Source organism: Ammospiza caudacuta, chromosome 5, assembly GCF_027887145.1.
Source record: "Ammospiza caudacuta isolate bAmmCau1 chromosome 5, bAmmCau1.pri, whole genome shotgun sequence".
Classification (NCBI taxonomy): Eukaryota; Metazoa; Chordata; class Aves; order Passeriformes; family Passerellidae; genus Ammospiza; species Ammospiza caudacuta.
In genome coordinates this window covers 78,268,955-78,289,271 of record NC_080597.1, presented here as the reverse complement: position 1 = coordinate 78,289,271, position 20,317 = coordinate 78,268,955, and the positions used below count along the sequence as shown (strand labels likewise).

The window sequence follows — 20,317 nt, the reverse complement described above, 5'->3', positions numbered from 1 at the left end:
GGGAGCTGCAGCACTGCCGGGGAGCTGCGGCACTGCCGGGGAACTGCAGCACTGCAGGGGAGCTGCAGCACTGGGGCCAGCTCTGGGACTCACAAGTCGAGCAGAGCTGGGGGCTGGGGTGCAGGAAGTGAAAAGTGCTGAAGTTAAAACAGGAACTCGGAGCAGACACAGGCCCAAAGCTGTGCTCAGCAGGTGCCTGAGCAAAAAGCAGCAAGTTTACCAGCAGGAACTGGTGAGCCTTTAAAGGTAAGAAAACTTGAGGGGGTTTTGGTAGTAGAAAGTGAGAAATTACTACAAAAATGTGTAGTTTTTGGTGGGCTAAGAGCATGTTTAAGTGAACAGTGCTCGACATTTGCTTCTCAGGCTGTTGTCCTGTCATCATTGTGGTTCTTGTGTTTGAGGCTCTAAGCCACCACACTTCCAAATCTACCAGCATGACTGTGCTGTGTGGTAGCCCTGTATTTGTGCTGTAGTGGATGTTTTCCTAGGGGAAAATGGGACAAAAAAGGATTGAGATGCTACCCTGGCTGATATTTCTCATATGGACAGACATTTCTCATATGACAGAGCCTTGTGATGTGATTACAGCCTGTGGTTTGTCATGGTTCTCACAATGCATGGCAAGCAGCTTTGGAGAATGGGGGGTCAAGAACCATTTACAGCAGTATTTAAAACCTTGAACCATCTTATTTGAGCTCAGATCAGCTGCCCTGATGATGAGCAGCCCTGTGCTAGCTGGTTATTATTGCTGGTTTATGCTTTACAAAAATGAGCAGCAAACTTTAAAAGTCTTTGGCTGAGAGATGCCAAAAAAAATGAGAGACAGGAAAAGGAGAAGAAAGGTGTTAGTTAGAAGGGGCTGTGTTGTCCACATGAGCGTTTCCACAGCCCCTGCTTCTAATTGCAATTAACTGCATCCAGTTTGGCACGGGATTGCTGTCAGTGGGCAATGTCACAGACTGGTTGTGATCCTGAGGCACCTGGAGAAGGCCCAAAACCTAAATACAGACTGTGTATCTGCCTTAGCCCTTCATGTTCTCTCTTAGCTGACTACCTGGCCTTTGTTTGACAAAAGAAAGAATCATCACTGCTGTCCTTATTTGGTTTCTCTTCGCTCCCTGATCTTACAGTGCTGGTTCTCTGTAAAGGACAGCTCGAAACTGAGCAGTGCACTCACTAAACCAGAAGGTTGCTCACTTAAGCGCTCCCATTTTGATGTGGGACTGTTAATTACTTAGCATAAACAAAGAATTATTAATTATTCAGCATAAACAATTTGCTTTCACAGAGGACAACTGCCCCAAGAGCTCAGGGCTGTCTGAGGCTTCCACACAGCCATGGGAGTGAGGGGTTGGCACAGCTGGGCACATGGTAAAAGCTGCTGTTAACTGAAGATCCAGCACACAGGAGCTCCCCTCCTTCCTGCTGATCTGGTCACAGTTTGGTGTGATGGAGAACAGGGCCCAGCTCAGTCTTTCCTGCACGTTCTCTTCCATCTTTCTCTCTGCCCCACGAAAAAGCTGTTTTGGGCAACACAGAGAACTTGCAGTTCCTCAATACTGCAGGAAGAAAAAGGGTGGGATATGGAGGGATGGAGCTCTGGTGAGAGTGATTGCTCTGGGGTGTACAGGCAGTAAACTAATCTTTTCTCTCTGTCTCTCATTTTGGAAAAAGTTGTTTCGGGGGGGGGGGGGGGTTCATCATGTTGTTTTCACTGTCACCTTGAAAATGAAATGTAGCAGTTTTAGATTTCACATTACTTTTAACTTCCTCTTCCTGGGCCCATCGCTTCCTCCAGGCCTTCAGGAGCAGTTCCACCACAGTCTCAGCCCGTTCAGCCCTACATCTTCAGTGCTTTTATCCCCATTTCCCATTTTGTCCATGTGACAGACATGAACCCCACACAGCACCGGTGCTGTCACACCACCGTCCAGCCTTGCTCTGACCCCTCTCTAGGCTATGGGCAGGGATTAAAAGGTTGAAAAGCAGACGGAGGCTTGAGGAATCCACCTCAGTTCCAACAGCACAGCGTCATGGTGTTGGAGCATGCCGTGGTGTGTGCAACTGAACTAATAGCAGGGATAACTCAGGCAACAGCCTCCCACAGCACAGAAAAATAATGTGTGCTGGAAAAGCAGAACCTGGTAACTGGATGCCAGCATTCATTTACATTATAATGTGTGTGTTCCCGCTGCAGTCAGGGTGCATGAAGGCCATGGTTTGCACCTATACTCCTTGTGTGCTTTGCTGTAAGACATGCTGGGGCTCTGGAGCAGCTCTCTTGGGGTGCCCTGTGCCATATGAGGGACAGGTGGCCTGTAAGGGCCCCTTCCAGCCCAGGTTCTGCTGTGACTGAGCATGAGCCAGCTGTGGCCACCCTGGGTGACAGCATGTCCCTGTTGTGCAGATGTGGAAAGCAGTTGTGGGACACGACGTGTCGGTGAAGGTGGAGGCTGAGGGAGACGACTGGGACACGGACCCTGATTTCGTGGTGAGTGTCTGGTGTGGAAACTGTTCTACCGATGGTGTGGTGTGGTGTGGTGTGGTGTGGTGTGGTGTGGTGTGGTGTGGTGTGGTGTGGTGTGGTGTGGTGTGGTGTGGAGAGCTCCTGGCCCTGGGCTCCGGCTGCTGGGGCAGGCTCAGGGCTCGGCAGGGCTGCAGCTCAGGGCAGGGTCAGCCCAGGGCCATCAGCCCCTGCCAGGCACTGCCAGCTCACCTGCCTGAGCCACTTCTGACACATCTCCACATTCAGTCTCCAGAGTGTTCTACACCATTGCATACCCCATGTCTGGCTACAAGTAATGACACTTAAGGAGGACAGAATATGCAGGGTTTCTCCAACCTGCTAGTTTAAGAAACTTCCTTGTTACAAGGGTAACTCCCTTGTCCTCTCTACAACATATGTTACAAGACACAGCAAACAAATGTTCTCTTTCCCACACTGTTCGTAACTGTACAAGATTTTCCTCATTTATCTTTTTTCCAAGTGAAAAGTCCTACTCTGCTTACAGTCAGCTTGTGCAGGTGCATCTCTGTGCCTCTTACACTCGTTTTCTATCTAGTTCAACTGAGTTGAGCTGGTGAGAGAGCAGAAGGGTTCAGCCTGGAGAACCCTCTGCATTCATATAGGATCATGGTTTTCATTTTCCATTTGTTTCTCTATTACTTTCCAAAAAGCCTCTCCTGTTGGACAAGAGTCCTCTGTTTGTGAGGTTCAGTCTTGCCTAACTATTTCCAGTAAGAAATTCTAGTTTGGGGCAGAAAATCAAATTCCTTTCTCATAGTTTCAAGTTATTAATGTTTTAGGAAAAGTCTACACTGTCAAATTTTTTTGCTTACTTTATTTCTTCTATTTGTGGAAGCATTCAAACTAAGCATAAACACAATAAGACTTGGTATTAACTTTTTCATTCTCTTTCAAATATACATATTTTCAGTTTTATTCCATATTAGGAAATACTTTATTGATGCTTCACTTTATGGAATACATGTTCAGAGATTCCACAAAGCTACCACACGAGGCCATGATGGCCAGGCCCAAGGGCTGGGGTCAGTGCAGTTTACCAAGCGATTTCCCGAACGGAGAATTCCGCACATGCCGGTGTCACCCCAGCTCGTGGGGTGGGCGCGGGACCCCCGGCCCAGCGGGGATGGGGCGCGGGACCCCAGCCGGGCCTGGTGCGTGCAGGCCGGGCCTGGTCCGTGCCGGTTGGGCCTGGTCCATGTGACCTGGGCCTGGTCTGTGTGGCCCGGGCCTGGTCTGTGTGGCCCGGGCCTGGTGCGTGCGGGCCGGGCCTGGTCCGTACCAGTCGGGCCTGCTCTGTGCGGCCTGGGCCTGGTCCTTGTGGCCCGGGCCTGGTCTGTGCGGCTGGGCCTGGTCCGTGCAGGCTGGGCTGACGGCTGCCGTTCGTCCGCAGAATGACATCTCCGAGCGGGAGCAGCGCTGGGGAGCCAAAACCATCGAGGGCTCAGGCCGGGCTGAGCACATTGAGTGAGTGCAGCGGGACCGGGACCGGGGCAGGGGAGCAGCCCCGCGGGGACACAGCACAGCTGGTCCTGCCTGTGTGTCCTGCTGGGCTTTGGCTCTGCCAAATCCCACACCTGCCTGCCCTGTCTCTGTCTCCAGCATCCATCAGCTCAGGAACAAGGTATCAGAGGAACACGAGGTCATCAAGAAGAAGGAGCTGGAGACTGGCCCCAAGGCATCCTATGGCTATGGGGGCAAATTTGGAACGGAGCGAGACCGAATGGATAAGGTAACAGCTGTGGAAGGCCTCCCTGAGCCGCAGTGGAAAAGTGCTTTTCTCATAAAGGAGGGGGTATCTCTGTTTTCTGGCCTGACCCTGAAGGGGGAGTATGGAGAGTTTGCATGGATTCACGCATATCCAGCTAGCCTATTCTCTGTCTCCAGGATCTATTTGAATTAATTTGTGTAACTCCTCTCTACAACTTTGCAATGCTCCCTTTAGCTGTGAAAGGCTTTCTGTGGCTGTTCAAGCCTGCTGTGTAACAATTAAATCTGGTGCCTTCCTACTTGTTCTTGCAGAACTAATGTGTAGTAATTCCCTCCTCATATTCTGCATTAGAGAGCTCATATCTCCCTGAGATAAAGCCCTAGACATCAGATCTGGTCTATGTTTTGTGATAATCATTATCACGCTTCTTCCTGCACCTTTCAGCATATAATGCTTCTTTCTCAGAAGTGAGATGTTTAAATTGAAATAGAGTTCCATAGGTGTGGTCACTGTGGGATTGAACAACACCAGGATGGCAGGGTGAGAAAGACTGTCCTCAAAAATTCCCTGCTCTCCCTGCCAGAGCTGTTGTAGTCAGGAACTGCATACGCTCCTCAGCAGAAGGGGCAGAAGCTGAACACTTGCAGCATCCCGGTGAAACTGGACAAAGGCCAAGAAGTTGCTCAACAAAAGCACCCTCACAGTGGTCCAGCAGAGTCTGAGCACAGCTGTTCCATTGTGGCATAGAGTGTCTGTGGTTCCTGGCCACAGCAGCTCCAGCAGGGAGAGTGGGTTCCTGGCTTGGCCTGTGGCCAGGTTTGCTGGCTCTCACTGTCAGATACACAAACAGGAAATGGGTGCCAGAGCTCTGCCTGGAGTTCTTGGCTCTATGTGCCTGTCTGCACTTTTCTCTTGTCTACCCTGTGATTATCCACCATGCAACTCCACCAGCACCTGAGAGCAGATGGCATTCAGCATCCCACGCTGTGCTAATGAGCTGGCAGTGGGGACGTTTGTGAGGTGACAGCCCTCGAGGCTGCTCCCAGGCCTCTGAGCAGAGCTGCTGCTGGCAAAGGCCTCGTGGAGAGCCTGGGCACCATGGCCCAGCCAGCTTGGACCTGTCACCTGTGGGTCAGCAGTGTGTGGGAGCAGCTGTGGTGCCTCTGCCTGTCCCCCATGAGTGCTCATGTCACACTCTCTCCTCTCAGTGCGCAGTGGGACACGAGTACGTTGCTGATGTTGGGAAGCACTCCTCGCAGACAGATGCAGCCCAGGGCTTTGGTGGCAAGTTTGGCGTCCAGCGGGACCGAGCCGATAAGGTGTGTTGGACAGTGCAACTGAAACCCAGACCTGTGGCCTGTGCTGGCCCTGGAGCGCTGCCACACGCCAGCCTGGGGCTGTTCTCATAGCTCAGGGCGTGCAGGGTGTGCCCTGTGCCCTGGTCGCGCTGAGGCACAGCTCAGCTGGTGTGCAGGGCAGTGGCCCCACAGCCTGGGGCACCTGTGGAGGTGGCTGGTGGGCACTGCTGTGGTGGGCCTGTCCCACCCAGGCAGAGCACTGTTTCTCCAGGGGCTGTGGTGTTTGCCCCCGTGTGCTGCAGCACAAGACAGGAGCCAGTGACAGCCTGGCCCCAGGGGAGGGAGGCTGAGACCCATCTTGGCCCTCAGGATGACTGACAGTCCTCCCCTTGTTGTTCCAGTCAGCAGTGGGCTTTGAATACAAGAGTGAGGTGGAGAAACACTCGTCCCAGAAAGGCAAGTCCACGGGCATATGTGGCCCCTTGATTCTTTGCCCAGCTTCTCTTCTGCTCCCAGTATCCTGTGCTGTTGGCTGTGGCACAGTCTCCTGTCTCTTGTTTCAGATTCTGTTCCCAGTCCATCTCCCTTGTGGCCCCATGTGCCACTGTCCTTGGCATGTCTGTTTTCTTCTTTCCTCCTGGCCTGCTGTGTCTCCTGGTGCCCTTTGTCCATTTGCCTTGTGCTCCCATTCCTGTGGGCTCTCATCCGTGGTGCTTCCTGCCATCCACCCTGTCCCCTCAAACCCTTCACTTTCTGTGGTGTTTTCCATAATCTCTGCTGCTGTCCCTTCTCCCTGGGGCTCCTCCCCAGTGCTGCTCCCTGTCCCCTCCTCACCAGCCCCATCCTGAGGGCAGCATTTGACTCAATGCTCCACCTCAGATTACTCCAAGGGCTTTGGTGGCCGTTATGGAGTGGAAAGGGATAAGGTGGACAAAGCAGCTGTGGGATTTGACTACAAGAGCCAGGCAGAGAAGCATGACTCTCAGAAAGGTGAGCCCTGGCAGCCAGGTGAGCTGGGAAAACTGAGGGAGCTGGAGGGGCTGGGGGTGCTGGTGGGGGAGCCAGCTGAGGAGGGGGAGCAGGCAGTGCCAGGCTGGAGCTGGGCACTGTGCCCACTGCCACTATGGACACTTGCAGGGCAGTGCAGGGCATTTGCAATCTGCTGCAAGAATGGTGGAAGAGTACAGGGAGCTGTTGAGAAGGGCCAGGTGAGGAAAGCCATTGCACAGTGCATGGCTGCTAAGAGTTGAGGCTAAAGGAAGAGGATCAGAAGGGTTCTGTGGGCACAGGGGTCTCTTGGACAGCATATCACCAAAAGAAGGGTGAAGGGGACGCTCAGGCAGGTGCTAATAGCAGGTGGCATATCCCAGGGAGGAGGGAGGGCTGTTGCTGCTGCACTGGTGGGGAAATTTGGTCTTGTTCCATGTCTTTCTCTAAGTTCTGGGCATGGAAAACCTGTGAGAACAGCCTGAGCTCACACTGCTGCCACTTGTCTCTTTCCCTCCCTTGTATGTTCTCTTCCATGCCCTGATCTGGATCCCTGTGGCTGAAGACTATTCTGTGGGCTTTGGTGGGAAGTTTGGGGTCCAGAGGGATCGCCAGGACAAGAATGCCCTTGGCTGGGACCATCAGGAAGAAGTGCAGCCCCATGCATCCCAAAGAGGTCGGGCAATACTGCCAGAGGTGGCAGCAGTTTCCCTGGAGCACACACAGGCCTGTGTCTGGAGCTTGTGGTTCATAATAAGAGATCCAGCTGCTGGTTCATAGTAAGAGATCCAGCTGCTGAAAGCAGAATGTGTCCAGCACATTGCAGACACAGTGAACCCCAAAGCACAAGGGCAGAGTCGGGGGAGCTTGGATCAGTGGGGGACACACAGTGTGGCTCCCTCAGTCAGGTCAGGACTCCCAGACTCTGCCTTTCCCTGTGAGGGATGCTTCTAACCATGAGCTCATTGTAACCTCCCTGCCCCGATTCCACCCAGATTTGCTCTTTGCACACACGGGACACACTCTGAAGGCACGAGCTGTCACAGAGGAACGAGGCAGAGCAGATCTCAGGAGTGCCTTGTGTGCAGCATGTTTGAGCAGGGACACGCTGGGATGACTGGGCTCACCCTGGTGCCTTGGGCTCAGGCTGGCAGCTACAGCCCTGCACACCTGTGCCCTCAGCTGAAAGGAGGGAGGTCCTAAAAGCTGCTGTCCAGAGCACTTAGCTTTATCTGTGTCTCATCACATATGGAATTAACTAGAGATAATAACACATGCAAACTCATTTCACTGGTCACAACATACTGAAGTCAGAAGCGTACACAAAATACAAAATACTCTAAAATAACTTTTTTTTTTCCATATAGACTATGCCAAGGGATTTGGAGGCCGTTATGGGGTCCAGAAGGATAGAGTGGATAAGGTAAGACTGCTGCAGCCTGCGATTTCTTCCTTATAACCACTGCTTTTTGCCCAGCTGAAAGAGAAGATTCCCCCAGTGGAGCTGAGGTCCCAGTACCCAGTGCAGAGCTGTGGAACCAGAGGGTGCAGAGGAATGCAGCCTGGGGAGACTGTAATGCAGGAGTTCCTCATGGCACTCTCTGTCACCTCTCACTTCTCTGCTGTTTGTTACCCTCTGCAGGCTTTTCGCTCCTATCAAGGAGTGCCTCATGGTCTGCTCAGGTGCTAAATCTTCCTGCACACCTTGACAAACTCCAGCAGGGATGGGATGGCATAGATCAATCTGCTGTGCATGAAAAGAGGTCACCAAATTGCTGGTTCAGGTTTTCTGTTTGGGCTGACGCCAAGCAAAGCTTCATCTGCAGTCCCATCTCAGAGTGGGGTGACAGGCACTGGGACCAGTTCTGTGCTTGGCAGCTGCCCTGAGGGCTTGGTCCCCACGGTGGGGCCAGAGTGGCTGTGATCTGCATGCATGTGATAGCCTAAAAGATGCAGCTCCTGGGGCTTGGGGCATTTGGAAGAGGAGTGAGGGTGCCTTCCCTGAGACCTCCTTCCTTTGCTGGGGCACGGGCTGTGTTTGGTACAGCAGCAACATCACCATGCTCGGGAGCACGAGGAAGCAGGGGGGATGCAAACACAGTGAAACCACCCCCGTGGTCCTGTCCATGCTGGCTGGACCTGCCTCAGAGAGGGAATGCTGTCCTGCCCTCACAAGAGATTCGTGCTAGCTCTGAATTTAGCCAAATGGAGGTGCACTGACAAAAGGCACACCTTGTATGTGGTCAAAAACAACATGCAAAAGCACATGAGGACTGGGTAAAAGGGTTGTGGCTCTTTTGGGAAGCAGGATGCAGAGAGGAGATAAGCAGTTCTTGTTTGGCTGAAAGTGAACATGAATTTGTGCATTTTAAGAATACTGAAGCATAAACAAACATGGTAAAAATAAGGATTATTTGGGCAAGTAACAAGTTTCAGATTGCCTGGTCTTCAGGAATTGAGGAATGCTGAATTTGCTGCACCAGAGCAGAGCATAACAGACTCTCAGGCAGCCTGAACTCCCCTTTGGTAAAGTTCTGGACACTCAGTATCAGACTAAAGCTCACACAAAATAAAAATGCTGTCATATACACAGCATGTTCAGGCTTCTGCTGTGACCTGTGGACACCTGGTCCTGAGCCTGCAGGCTGGTTTACCTGCTCAGGTGTGTTCTCTGCAGGGAGGGCAGAGCTGCTGTTGTGCTCCATGGCTGCAGTCAGCTATCGTAGCATGGGTCCCCGCTGGGTAATAATTAGCATTGACTCCTTGATTCTAGAGGGCTGATCAATCGCTTTATTATACTGTACTATGCTTATTAAGAAACTCATCATCCTTTGCAGACAGTCCAATTCAGACAGACCAGATTGGTCAATTGAATCTAAACACTATCACTAGCAGCCAGTCAAGAAATCACCCTTTAGTGAACAAATCTCCATAACACATTCTACATGTTCACAACAACAAGTACAATAAATGAAGATAGGAAGTGTTTAACATTCTTTTCTCCCATCTTCTCACAGCCTTCCCCAGCACAATGCCTGGGAAAGTTGTGCCTTGCTCTCTGTGGCCGGAGCTGCTGCCACGGTCGGCCACCAGCCTATTCTGACACCTGCAGGCAGCCCCTGCTGAAAGTGTCAGGCTGAGAAGTGGCTCCTACCTGCTCGTTCCTTTGTGCATGAAAGAGTTTTCTCATGAAAGCATATAAACCCTTAAGCCTTCTATATCTCATTTTGGCTTTCCTGCACCCTCCCCACCAATCCTGTTCCCAGCCCAGCCTCTCTCCATCCCTCCTGAAGCCGGTGGTGCCGCAGGTGTTTGCACACAGGTGCTGCTTACCAGCCTGTGCCCCTGCACACCCGTGGCAGGTGAGGCAGCTGTGTGGCCAGCAGGGAAGTGCTTCCAGGCCTCATGCCACGGGGGGGATGCACAGTGTCCCTGGGCCTGGGGAAGAGGCAGATGGCCATGCATGCCCCCAGGCATCCCCCCAGCTCCCTGCTATGGTACAGGGAGCATCCCCAGCCCTGCTGTCCTGTGTCTCTGCTCAGCCTTCCCCGCTGGGCTCCACAGCACCTTTCCAGCTCTCTTGGGCAGGGACACCTGTGTCCTTGGCTGGGGGGCGACAGGCACATCCCCAGGACAGGGAGGTGTCAGAAGGGGGGGACTGCAGCCAGCAGCCTCCCCAGGGCAGGTGTGCAGGTGAGGACAAAAGTACCTGGGAGCAAAGCCTGCCATCACCAGTACCCAAAGCCAGCACTGGCGTTGCCCAATGGGCTGAGCAGTTCTTTCACTTCCTCTTGCAGAGTGCTGCTGGCTTTGATGAGATGGCAGCTCCCACCTCCTCCTATGAGAAAACAAGAGCCCTGGAGGCAGGTGAGACCTGAGCACTAGCCCTGGGCTTAGGAAGCTGTGGGCCTCACAGTCCTTCTGTGGCAGCCTGCTGGCAGGTGTGTGCTGTGGTGGGATAACCTGTGCTGGAGGGCAGGAGAAGGAGGCTGACTGCAAGTTTCTCGGGAAGAGGCAGAGGTCTGGGTTTCTCCGGGGTGCTGGGGGTGGTGGAAGGAAGACGCAGGGCTGGGTCAATCAGCTGTGTCCTCACAGGAGCCTGCAGTGGCGCCAGCAGCCTGCGGCTGCGGTTTGAGCTCATGGCGCAGTCGGCAGAGGAGGAGAGCAGGAGGCAGGCCCAGGAGGAGAGCAGGAGGCGGGAGCACCGGCGGGCTCAGGTGAGCCAGGGCTGTCCTGCTGGGTCCTCCAAGACTCGTGACACTGACTTTTCTTCAGAGCCTTGCAGCTCCTTCTGTCTAGTCTCTTGACGGTAACCTCCTGCCTAAACTGCTTCCCTCCATCTGCCAAGGATGGCCACTGAGTTTCACAGTTGTCACTGGACTTTCCTTTTCAGCAGAGCAAACACTCATACAGGGACATACCTGCACTCAACCTGTGCTCTGGCCTCAGCTTCTTTTGCCTCAGGTGCCTGGCACACAGTGTGGTTACTGCTCCCCAGCACTGCTATCCCAGCAGTCTGTGTGGGATGCATCCCAGCAAACTGGATATGGCCCCAGCCCCTGTGTCTGCCTGCCTTCCCCCTGGTGCTGTTCCTGCACTCAGAGGACAGTGGGGTGTTAGTGATGGAGCTGTCCCCCCACATTGCTCCTCTTTGGGGCTGCCCAGCTGTTGTCACCAACCTGTGAGTGCCTAGGCCCAGAGCAGGTTTGTAGGTGGAGGAGAACATTCTGAGCTGCTCTGTTGGGAACGTGAACAGCCATTGTTCAAATGGACTGAGCAGTCTGATGGCTTTTCTCCAGCAGGAAATCCCTCCCAGAGAGAAGGAGCCCGCTGGGACTGGGGCAGCCCCTGCAGCCGTGCCAGCAGGGACACCCAGGGGCGCTGCTGGGGACCAGCCCATGTCACCAGGAGAGCAGGTGCCAGGGAGCCTGGGAGAGCTGGGAGGGAGCAGCAGAGGGGATTGCACCTGGCAGGAGCTGTGCTTTGTGTGCAGCCCTGCAGGGAGACGTGGAGCCACAGGGTGGGGGAGGCTTTGGAAGGATAAGGGGGAGCACTGGGCTGGGGGTGGGCCATGGCTGCACAGCACCTGAGCCCATGGGACATTGCTGAGCCCGTGGGACACGGCTGAGCCCATGGGACATTGCTGAGCCCATGGGACATTGCTGAGCCCATGGGACACGGCTGAACCCGTGGGACATGGCTGACCCCGTGGGACACAGCTGAGCCCGTGGGACGTTGCTGAGCCCGTGGGACATTGCTGAGCCCATGGGACACGGCTGAACCCGTGGGACACGGCTGACCCCGTGGGACACGGCTGAACCCGTGGGACACGGCTGAGCCCGTGGGACACGGCTGACCCCGTGGGACATTGCTGAGCCCATGGGACATTGCTGAGCCCATGGGACACGGCTGAGCCCGTGGGACACGGCTGAGCCCATGGGACAATGCTGACCCCGTGGGACATTGCTGAGCCCGTGGGACATTGCTGAGCCCATGGGACACGGCTGAGCCCATGGGACACGGCTGAGCCCGTGGGACACGGCTGAGCCCATGGGACAATGCTGACCCCGTGGGACATTGCTGAGCCCGTGGGACATTGCTGAGCCCATGGGACACGGCTGAGCCCATGGGACACGGCTGAGCCCGTGGGACACGGCTGAGCCCATGGGACAATGCTGACCCCGTGGGACATTGCTGAGCCCGTGGGACATTGCTGAGCCCGTGGGACATGGCTGAGCCCATGGGACAATGCTGACCCCGTGGGACATTGCTGAGCCCATGGGACACGGCTGAGCCCATGGGACACTGCTGAGCCCGTGGGACATGGCTGAGCCCATGGGACACTGCTGACCCCGTGGGACACTGCTGAGCCCGTGGGACACGGCTGAGCCCGTGGGACATTGCTGACCCCGTGGGACATGGCTGAGCCCATGGGACATGGCTGAGCCCATGGGACACTGCTGACCCCATGGGACATTGCTGAGCCCATAGGACAAGCTCTGGGAGCGGATCGGTGCAGTGGCACTGCCACTGGCTGTGGTCAAGTAGGAACAGAGTTCAGACATGTGAGTCCTAAGGGTCTCTGGGCCAATCCCAGCTGCTGGTTCAGCACAGCCCGAGCAGCTCAGCTGTTTCTCTGGTGTGCAGGGAATGGTGTTCCTTTTGTGCCCTGGCAGCAGTAAAGGGGCTGCCTCGTGTCAGGTGCTGGGAGTCACCAAAGAGCTGCCTGTGGTGGGTGCCTTGCAGGTGACTTTGCTGTCCCTTTCCCATCTCACGGCAGGACCCCAATAGGGAGGATGAAGAAGTACCACCCACTTTGCCACCAAGGCCAGCAGATCTGGACACAGAGCTGTGCAAGGTCCCCAGCCAGGCTCAGCCCACCTACAATGAAAGTTTGGATGTTGGTGGGGACTATGAGGAGCTGCCAGAGCCCTCTGACTACTGTGACAGCACCAGTGGAGGTGCTGAGTATGAGGAGCTGCCAGCCGCGCTGGGGAAGCTGGATGCCACCTACGACTTTGGAGGAGATGGAGGTGAAGACTATGAGGTGATCCTTCCTCAGGAGCCCAGAGAGAGCCATCCCCACCTGGGTGAGTACTGATGGAATAGCCAGTGTCTTGGGAAGCTCATACCTGTCCACTAACCTCACTGGATGTATGGGACAAACTGCAGAGGGAATTTTTATCCTGAAATCTACTGTGGTCAGGATAGCAGCTTCTGTGGTAGAGACTTGGTTGTGTCCTGCTCCCCTGCCCAGCTCTAAGGTACAGATGAGGTGCATGGGATGCTGGAGTGGACAGCAGGAATCTGCTGGATCAGGGTCTGGGCAGGGGGCTGCCCCAGCCCTGGGAGAAGCTGGATGTGGACCAATGCTCTGGCTGCAGTTTCCTGGCAAGTGCTGCCCTGGGGCCTGGGGGTGCCTCTGGTTCAGCCCATTGTTCATATGGCTGCTGTTCTGGGGACCTGCTCTAGACCTGGTGGGGTCTCTGGTGTGAGGAGTGCAGGTGGCCTTTGTCCACACCCAGGAGCAAACTGCATGGGCTGCTGTCACTGCTCCCATCACACACAGCTACCATTGTGGCAAGTGAAGAGCTTGGAGCTATTCCCAGCCTTTTTCCTGGGACAGAAGCATGAAAATCAGGGCCCAACTGTCTCCCTGAGGGAGGGGAGGGAAGTCAGTCCTTGCTCTGGGCTGTGGTGCACCTCTCCTTGCTGACAGGGCTTCCCAGAGCTGGGCTGGAGGGTGGCACTGAGCAGGACTGTGTGGATGCTGCAGCCTGTGTCTCACCTGTGTGTCCTGTGTGCTGCAGGGAGCACGGCCCATGGCCCCGAGGGGCAGAGCCCCGGGATGTGCGCAGTGGCTCTCTATGATTACCAAGGAGGTGGGTCTGCCCGGGCGCTGTGCACAGCGGGGTCAAGGACTGGGACTCGCTGCTTTGCATTTCTTCCTTCTGGGAAGCAGAGTGACACCTGGCTTGGGAACATCATGGTGTAGGAATGCTATTCTCCAGTTTAGAACTACCAGCAAGCATCGCTTCTCTCCAATTGGAGGCACAGAAAGGCAAAGATCACAGGCTGAGATAGCGACAATTTTGGAAACAGCAATAAGAAAGCGAAAAGTAACAGCAACAATGTTAATAACAAAAGATATAACAAAATAAATTTTTCACATGGAAAAACACCCACCAATAGACAATATTGGGTGGCTCCCTCCACCATATTTTCTCAACCCAGTGTTCCTTGGAATCGAGAGTCCCTTTCTCCCACCCTGGCAATGACATGAGGTGGTACAGAATAACCTCCGTGTCGTGGCCATGGCCCCTCCCAGCAACTGCAAAAAATTAGCCTTGTCCTGGCCCAGAGCAGGACAGCAACAGAGAAACTTCATCTTTCATCTGTGAGGTCTTGCTCTTTCTCTGCTTTATCTGTGCTGTGGGATGGGGTTGGGTGAAGTAAACTCTTGGGGTTATCAGAGCACTTCTGCCTGGGGGAAGGTGGGAGGAAGAGCATGAACCAGCTCTCTCTGGGGTTCTTTTTGCATTGTGACTGTCTTTTCTTGAATTTTTTTGCAGATGGCGATGATGAGATTTCTTTTGATCCTGATGACACAATCACGCACATTGAGATGGTGGATGAAGGCTGGTGGCGGGGACAGTGCCATGGCAGAGTCGGCCTCTTCCCAGCAAATTATGTGAAGCTTCTGCAATGAAATTAGCACAGTGCAAGCTGCTTCCCTCCCAACTTCTGCCTCTGTTATGGTTTGACACTGGCCAAATGCCAGACACCCACAAAAGTCACTCATCCACCCTCCTCTGCCACAACTTTGCAGAGGAGAGAAAAATTTAATGAAGGCTTTGTGAGGATTGGGAGAAAACACTCCAAGGGCAAAATAGGCTTGACTTAGAGGTACAAAGTGAATTTATTACTAACAGAGCCAGAGCAGGATAATGAGAAATAAAAGAAGCTCTTAAAACACGTTTTCTTCCCCCTAGTCCTCCCTCCTTCCCACCAACAGTGCAGGGAGACAGGGCATGGGAGTTTTGGTGGTTTCATCACTGAGATTTTCTTCCACTGCTCCGGGAGAGGAGTCCTTCCCCTGTGAGACTGTGAGGTCCCTCCAGTGGGAGACAGCTCTCTGTGAACTTCTCTGGCACAGGTCCACTCTCATGAGCAGCAATCCTCCCAAACTGCTGCAGCGTGGGTCGCTGTTCCACGGGGTGCAGCTCTCCAAGGACAGGCTGCTCCAGCCTGGGAGCAGGGCCCCTGTCCCCTGGGGCTGCCACTGGAGCACAGCCTCCTGCAGGCATCACCTGCTCTGGCATGGGCACCTCACCCTGGGCTGTGGCTGGATCTCTGCATCCTTCATGGATCTCTGCATCCCTCATGGATCCCAGGGACAGTGGGTGGATCTCTGCATCCTTCATGGATCTCTGCATCCCTCATGGATCCCATGGGCTGTGGGTGGATCTCTGCATCCCCCATGGAATTTTCAGAGCCACCAGAGGTTGGCTCTGCTGGACATGGTTGAAGCTTCCAGCAGCTTCTCACAGAAGGCACCTCTGTGCCCCCCCCCACCAAAAACCAGGCTGTGCAAAACCAACACGTTCCACCTCTCGTGAATCTCATATTGAAGAAGAAGATCAAAACGAAGTGGGCACAGTTTGTTTTGTTTTTTTTCCAGCCAGAGAAGAGGGGGAAGTGAGAACATGTGAGGGAAACAACCTGGAGACAGCAAGGTCAGTGGGGAAGGAAGGGCAGGAGGTGCACCAGGTGCCAGAGCTGAGATCCCTCTGCAGGCCGTAGTGAGACCATGGTGTGAAGTGTTTTCTCACAGTCCTTAACTCATGAACTCTCCATTTAATTTTTTTCCCTCCTCTGTGGCTTTTGTAGGTGCATGGCATTTGGCCAGTGTCAAAGCACAGCAGCCTCTCTCTGCTTTAGCCTTTTCTGTGTTATCAGCTTCATTTGGATCAGCTTGGTACATCCACATTCAGAGAAATATCAAGGGGCAAATTGGCAGTGCCAGAGGGAATGTTTTGTCTTATGCCCAAGAGGATTTTGATTCCCATCCACTTCCAGGGGGAAAGGTGGGATGGTTTAAGAGCATATGAGTGCAATGCAAGGTCTCTTCTATCGAGGCTGCCCCACCTGTCAGCCAGCAAGCCTGCAGGAGTGTGTCCTGTTCCCAGTGGGGCAATTCCCAGAGCAGAAATACCAAATCTAGTCCAGGCAAGGCAGAAGGGATGTGAGCTGTGGGACCTTTGTCAGTTGCTGTGGCCCTGGATCTCATCCTAATCAGGGGTCAGGGAAAAGAGCCCTGGGAAAGCCAAATTTGTGTTTATTCCAAGGAAGGGTTTCCATTTTTAGGACGAGCTGTGTTTGCAGCGTGGACCAGAGAAACATGAACATGGTCTGTGTGACCCTTTTGGGCACAGGTGTGTCTGTGCCTCCCTCCCAGCTCCTGCTCTGGCCTGGCTCAAGCCATGTCCCAGTGATTCTGTGACAGCTCGTGTCCTCTGTGCCTGCTGGAGCCTCCTGAAAAGCCTGACTCTTCATCACAGATGTGAGGAAAAGGCTGGGCATGTGGGAGGCAGGACAGCAGAAAACATTTTATTGCTGATATTTAAAAAACAGTTTTCAGAAATGCAAAAGTAAAGCCCTCCCTCAAGCCAGTACCTCTTAGGTGGATGTTCAGCTGTGGGAACTGTTCCTCTGTGGGATGCAGGTACCATCACTGCAGGAATAAACCAGGGACAGCTGAGTAGAATAGCACCTGAGGGGCTGAGGGGCTGTGGGAGCACAGCTGAGGGACTGAGAGGCTGCAGGAACACCTGAGAGGCTGCAGGAACACCTGAGGAACTGTGTGAGCACAGCCCATCACTGCCACTGCCAGCAGTGTGTGCAGAGGGTGCCTCTGTGGCACCAAAGCTTTAGAGTTCAGTGTGGTTCTCAGGTGAGCTCTGGACCACCCTGCAGTTGGCCAAGCCTGCACTACCTGTGCAGGAGTGTGGCATTCCTGCTCAGTGTTTGATCCTGGGCACACTCACATGAAAGGTGCATTGGGATTCAGGTTAAAAATTATCCATTTTAATGTAACTTTTCTGGAGGTTTCTTGTTTGGGTTTCTGGTTGGCTGGCTTTGGGGCTTTTGTTTGGAGTGCTTTGGGTTTTTTGTTTCTCTGAGGCAACTTCCCCAGTCTTTTTCCTTGTGTGGTTTCTGCTGTTTCCTGCTGTCCCATTCCAGGGGCTCCTTAGAAAGGTGTCCGCTGGTCAGACTGATGTGCCCAGTGACACTGCACTGAGGGTGCTTCAAGGACTTTTTAGAGTCCAGAAGGGTGTATAGCAGGGAGGGCTGAGGGGCTCACAGCCTGTCTGGATAGGAGCAACAGCCCAACCCAACAGGTGCATTACAGAAACATTTCTTTTCCTGAAGCGTAAAATCAGCACATGTTGTGCACTAAGAAATGGCAAGCTGCTCTCTCTCAGCAAGGCTGTGTGCCTCCTAGTCCCAGCTCTGACTCTCCAGTGGGTTTCTTTGGGAACAGATTAGATCCTGTCGGGTATCTCTTGGTAACTGAGCTACAGATGAGTGTGTTTGGGTTGTGTGACTGCAGGTGTCACCTGCCTGTGTCATCTCCCTTGCCCCGGTGAGCCCGTGCTCCTGGCTCTGCTCATGTGCCTCATGTGCACACCTGCAGATTGGGCTGCTGCCCCCACAGCCACAGAATCATCTGAGCTTGGGCCCAGCTGCAGAGCCCCGGGCAGTCACCCAGAGCCACAGCACACACCACAGCTGCACAGGGAAACTTTTCTGGCCATAAAGAAAAGCATTTCCAGTGAGGAGTTCAGTGCCACCAGCTCTCGGCTCAGTGCCAAGACCTCCGTGTCCGAGTGCAGCACTGAGGCCGTGGGCGGCCTGTGCGAGCCGTTGTGCTTATGTGCAGAGTGCTGCAGAGCCTCCCTGGCAGCCTGGGGAAGCCCAGCAGACATCAGATTTGAAGCCAAGGCACATGGGGACAGTGGATGGTGGGACAGCCCCTCTTGCCCAGGCCAGGTTTTCCAGTCCAAGGCACTGCCCTTGTTCTGCACAGAGCCTGACTCAAGCCCTGGGGCAGAGCTCGTGGCTATGCTCAGGGCCAGCACATGTCCGGCTCCACATGAATTTGCCTTTTGCAGAGCTGCCTGGAAGGAGCACAGCTGAAGCACAGGGCGTCTGGAAAATAAAGACAGAATTCTGGACTTGTAGCCTTGTTCCTTGCTTTATTTTGCCATTCTGCTCTCAGTGATGCGCTGCAGGTGAGGCGAGTGATGGCAGAGAGCCATGTGCTTGGGCTGGGAGCCCCGGGCTCGCTGCGCTGTCACAGACGTCCCACGCAGGGACATTGCAGTGCTGGCAGCCTGCGGCAGCCCTGGCGCTGCTCAGGTGTTGCTGCCTGGGGAGCCTGGCGTGGCACCCACCCGCAGGGCCTTCCGCAGGGCCCCCCACACCTCCCGGTTGCGGAGGCTGTAGACGAGGGGGTTCAGCATGGGGATGACGATGCAGTAGAGCACAGAGACCAGCATGTCGGCTGCCGGTGAGTAGCCCAAGCTGGGCCGGTTGTAGTTGAGGTTGGCTGCCACGAAGTACAGGGTGACCACGATCAGGTGTGTGGAGCACGTGGAGAAGGCCTTGCGCCGGCTGGTGGCCAGCGGCATCCCAAGGACGGTGGCCAGGATACACAGGTAGGAGACGATGATGAGCAGGAAGGGACTGAGTCCCACGAAGATGCTGGAGATGTGGAGGGCCAGCTGGTTGGGGCGGGTGTCGCTGCAGGCGGCCGCCAGCAGCGGCGGCGCGTCGCAGAAGATGTGCTGGAGCCGGGCAGCCCCGCAGAAGGAAAGCCGGGTGGCCAGCAGCGTGTGCAGGGTCGAGTCCAGCAGCCCCCAGAGCCAGCAGCCGGCGGCGGCCGCGGCACAGGCGCTGCGGCGCAGGGCCTGGCAGTAGCGCAGCGGCTGGCACACGGCGGCAAAGCGGTCGTAGGCCATGAGGGCCAGCAGCGCGCACTCGGCCCCCGCGCACCACATCAGCAGGAACATCTGCGCCAGGCACCCCCCGTAGGAAATGGTGGCCCGCGGGCACAGAGCGTTCGCCAGGATCTTGGGCACCGTCACTGAGGAGTAGCAAAGGTCCAGGCAGGACAGGTGACCCAGGAAGAAGTACATGGGGCTGTGGAGGCGGGGATCCAGGGACACGAGGGAGAGTATCACAAAGTTGCCCAGCAGCGTGGCCAGGTAAATGGCCAGGAACAGAGCAAAGAGGAAGGGCCGGCCGTGGGAAAAGCCCAGGAGCACAAACTCCGTCACCTGTGTCTGGTTCATACCTGCCGTGGGGTAAGCTGGGTCCGGCTTTGGGCAGAAGGGAGCCCTGAGGAGGCTCTCTCCCCGGCTGTGAGCCAGGGGACTGGAGCACAGCCCCCCGTGAGGCAAGGGGGTCCCTAATGGTACGGCTCTGGTCCCATCTCCCTGGTGGGTGAAGGTTTCTTGAGCTCAGATTTAACACGCTGGGGTTTTGGAGTCCAACCCGGGTCGGGTACCTGACTGCAGAAGAAGCACACAGAAAAACCCAAGAGCAGGGGGCATCCACCCACACCCCTTGGAGTTCTTTGCCTACCCAGCCCCTCGTCCTGATGACTGTTCCAAGCATGTGTCTCTCCCCCTCCTGGATGTATTTATTCTGAGAAAATGTTTCCCTGCCCCTGGTCAGGTCACAGCATTCTCTAGATGCTGTCACTGAGCTTGCTCTTCCCCAGCCCTGGGCCAGGGATATGGCATCACCCTGCACCAGTTATTTTTTTTTTCTTTATCCTGTTTCCTGCTCTGTAATAACCAGCTCTCACAAAGCAGGTGTTATGAACAAAAATTCGGTTAATATTTTTTTGTGAGAAAAAGTTACAAAGAGGCAGCCAGATCACTGGCCCTGCCCAAGTTCTGTGTGTTTTGTTATTGTAATCACGGGTCGTTATGGCTAATTGCTCCTTTTGTATTAGCAGAGCCTTGCCCGAGGCTAAGTTGTACCTTTCTCAGAATAGGGAAGACACCTAAGAAGGGGGGCGTTATGCAAAGTGACTCCCAAGACCAGAATGCTTTGTGGGACCCCCGACTCCAAACTCACGGAGAAACCCCAAAAACAACGAGCCACCTAAGAGTTGAGAGACTGGAGTGATGTCTGGATGTGAGGAGCGGAGTGCTGGGCCTGCAGAGATGCTGGAAACCTTCATCGTTCCTCACCCTGTCTTAGAGATCCCCCGGGCCAGGTCTG

At 54.7% G+C, this 20,317-nt stretch overlaps 2 protein-coding genes across 4 annotated transcripts; one reads left to right on the top strand and one right to left on the bottom strand.

Annotated features, from left to right (window-relative positions):
- The first annotated feature begins 155 nt into the window (after window positions 1-155).
- On the top strand, window positions 156-18,225 carry HCLS1 (hematopoietic cell-specific Lyn substrate 1). Of its 3 annotated transcripts, none has more exons than XM_058806127.1 (15): window positions 156-246; window positions 2,408-2,491; window positions 3,918-3,991; window positions 4,127-4,256; window positions 5,444-5,554; window positions 5,935-5,989; window positions 6,413-6,523; window positions 7,086-7,196; window positions 7,888-7,943; window positions 10,318-10,387; window positions 10,616-10,737; window positions 11,323-11,436; window positions 12,801-13,110; window positions 13,831-13,902; window positions 14,593-18,225. In XM_058806127.1, the coding sequence occupies exons 2-15, from the start codon at window positions 2,408-2,410 to the stop codon at window positions 14,727-14,729; spliced, it is 1,557 nt and encodes a 518-aa protein (XP_058662110.1). In that variant the 5' UTR covers window positions 156-246; the 3' UTR covers window positions 14,730-18,225. The 3 variants fall into 3 exon arrangements, with proteins under 3 accessions (XP_058662110.1, XP_058662109.1, XP_058662111.1); XM_058806126.1 differs by having other exon boundaries at window positions 11,320-11,436; XM_058806128.1 differs by lacking the exon at window positions 13,831-13,902 and having other exon boundaries at window positions 11,320-11,436.
- A 213-nt stretch (window positions 18,226-18,438) lies between these two features.
- On the bottom strand, window positions 18,439-19,377 carry LOC131558339 (olfactory receptor 5V1-like). The gene has a single exon (XM_058805989.1). The coding sequence runs from the start codon at window positions 19,375-19,377 to the stop codon at window positions 18,439-18,441; it is 939 nt and encodes a 312-aa protein (XP_058661972.1).
- Between the last annotated feature and the right edge of the window lie 940 nt (window positions 19,378-20,317).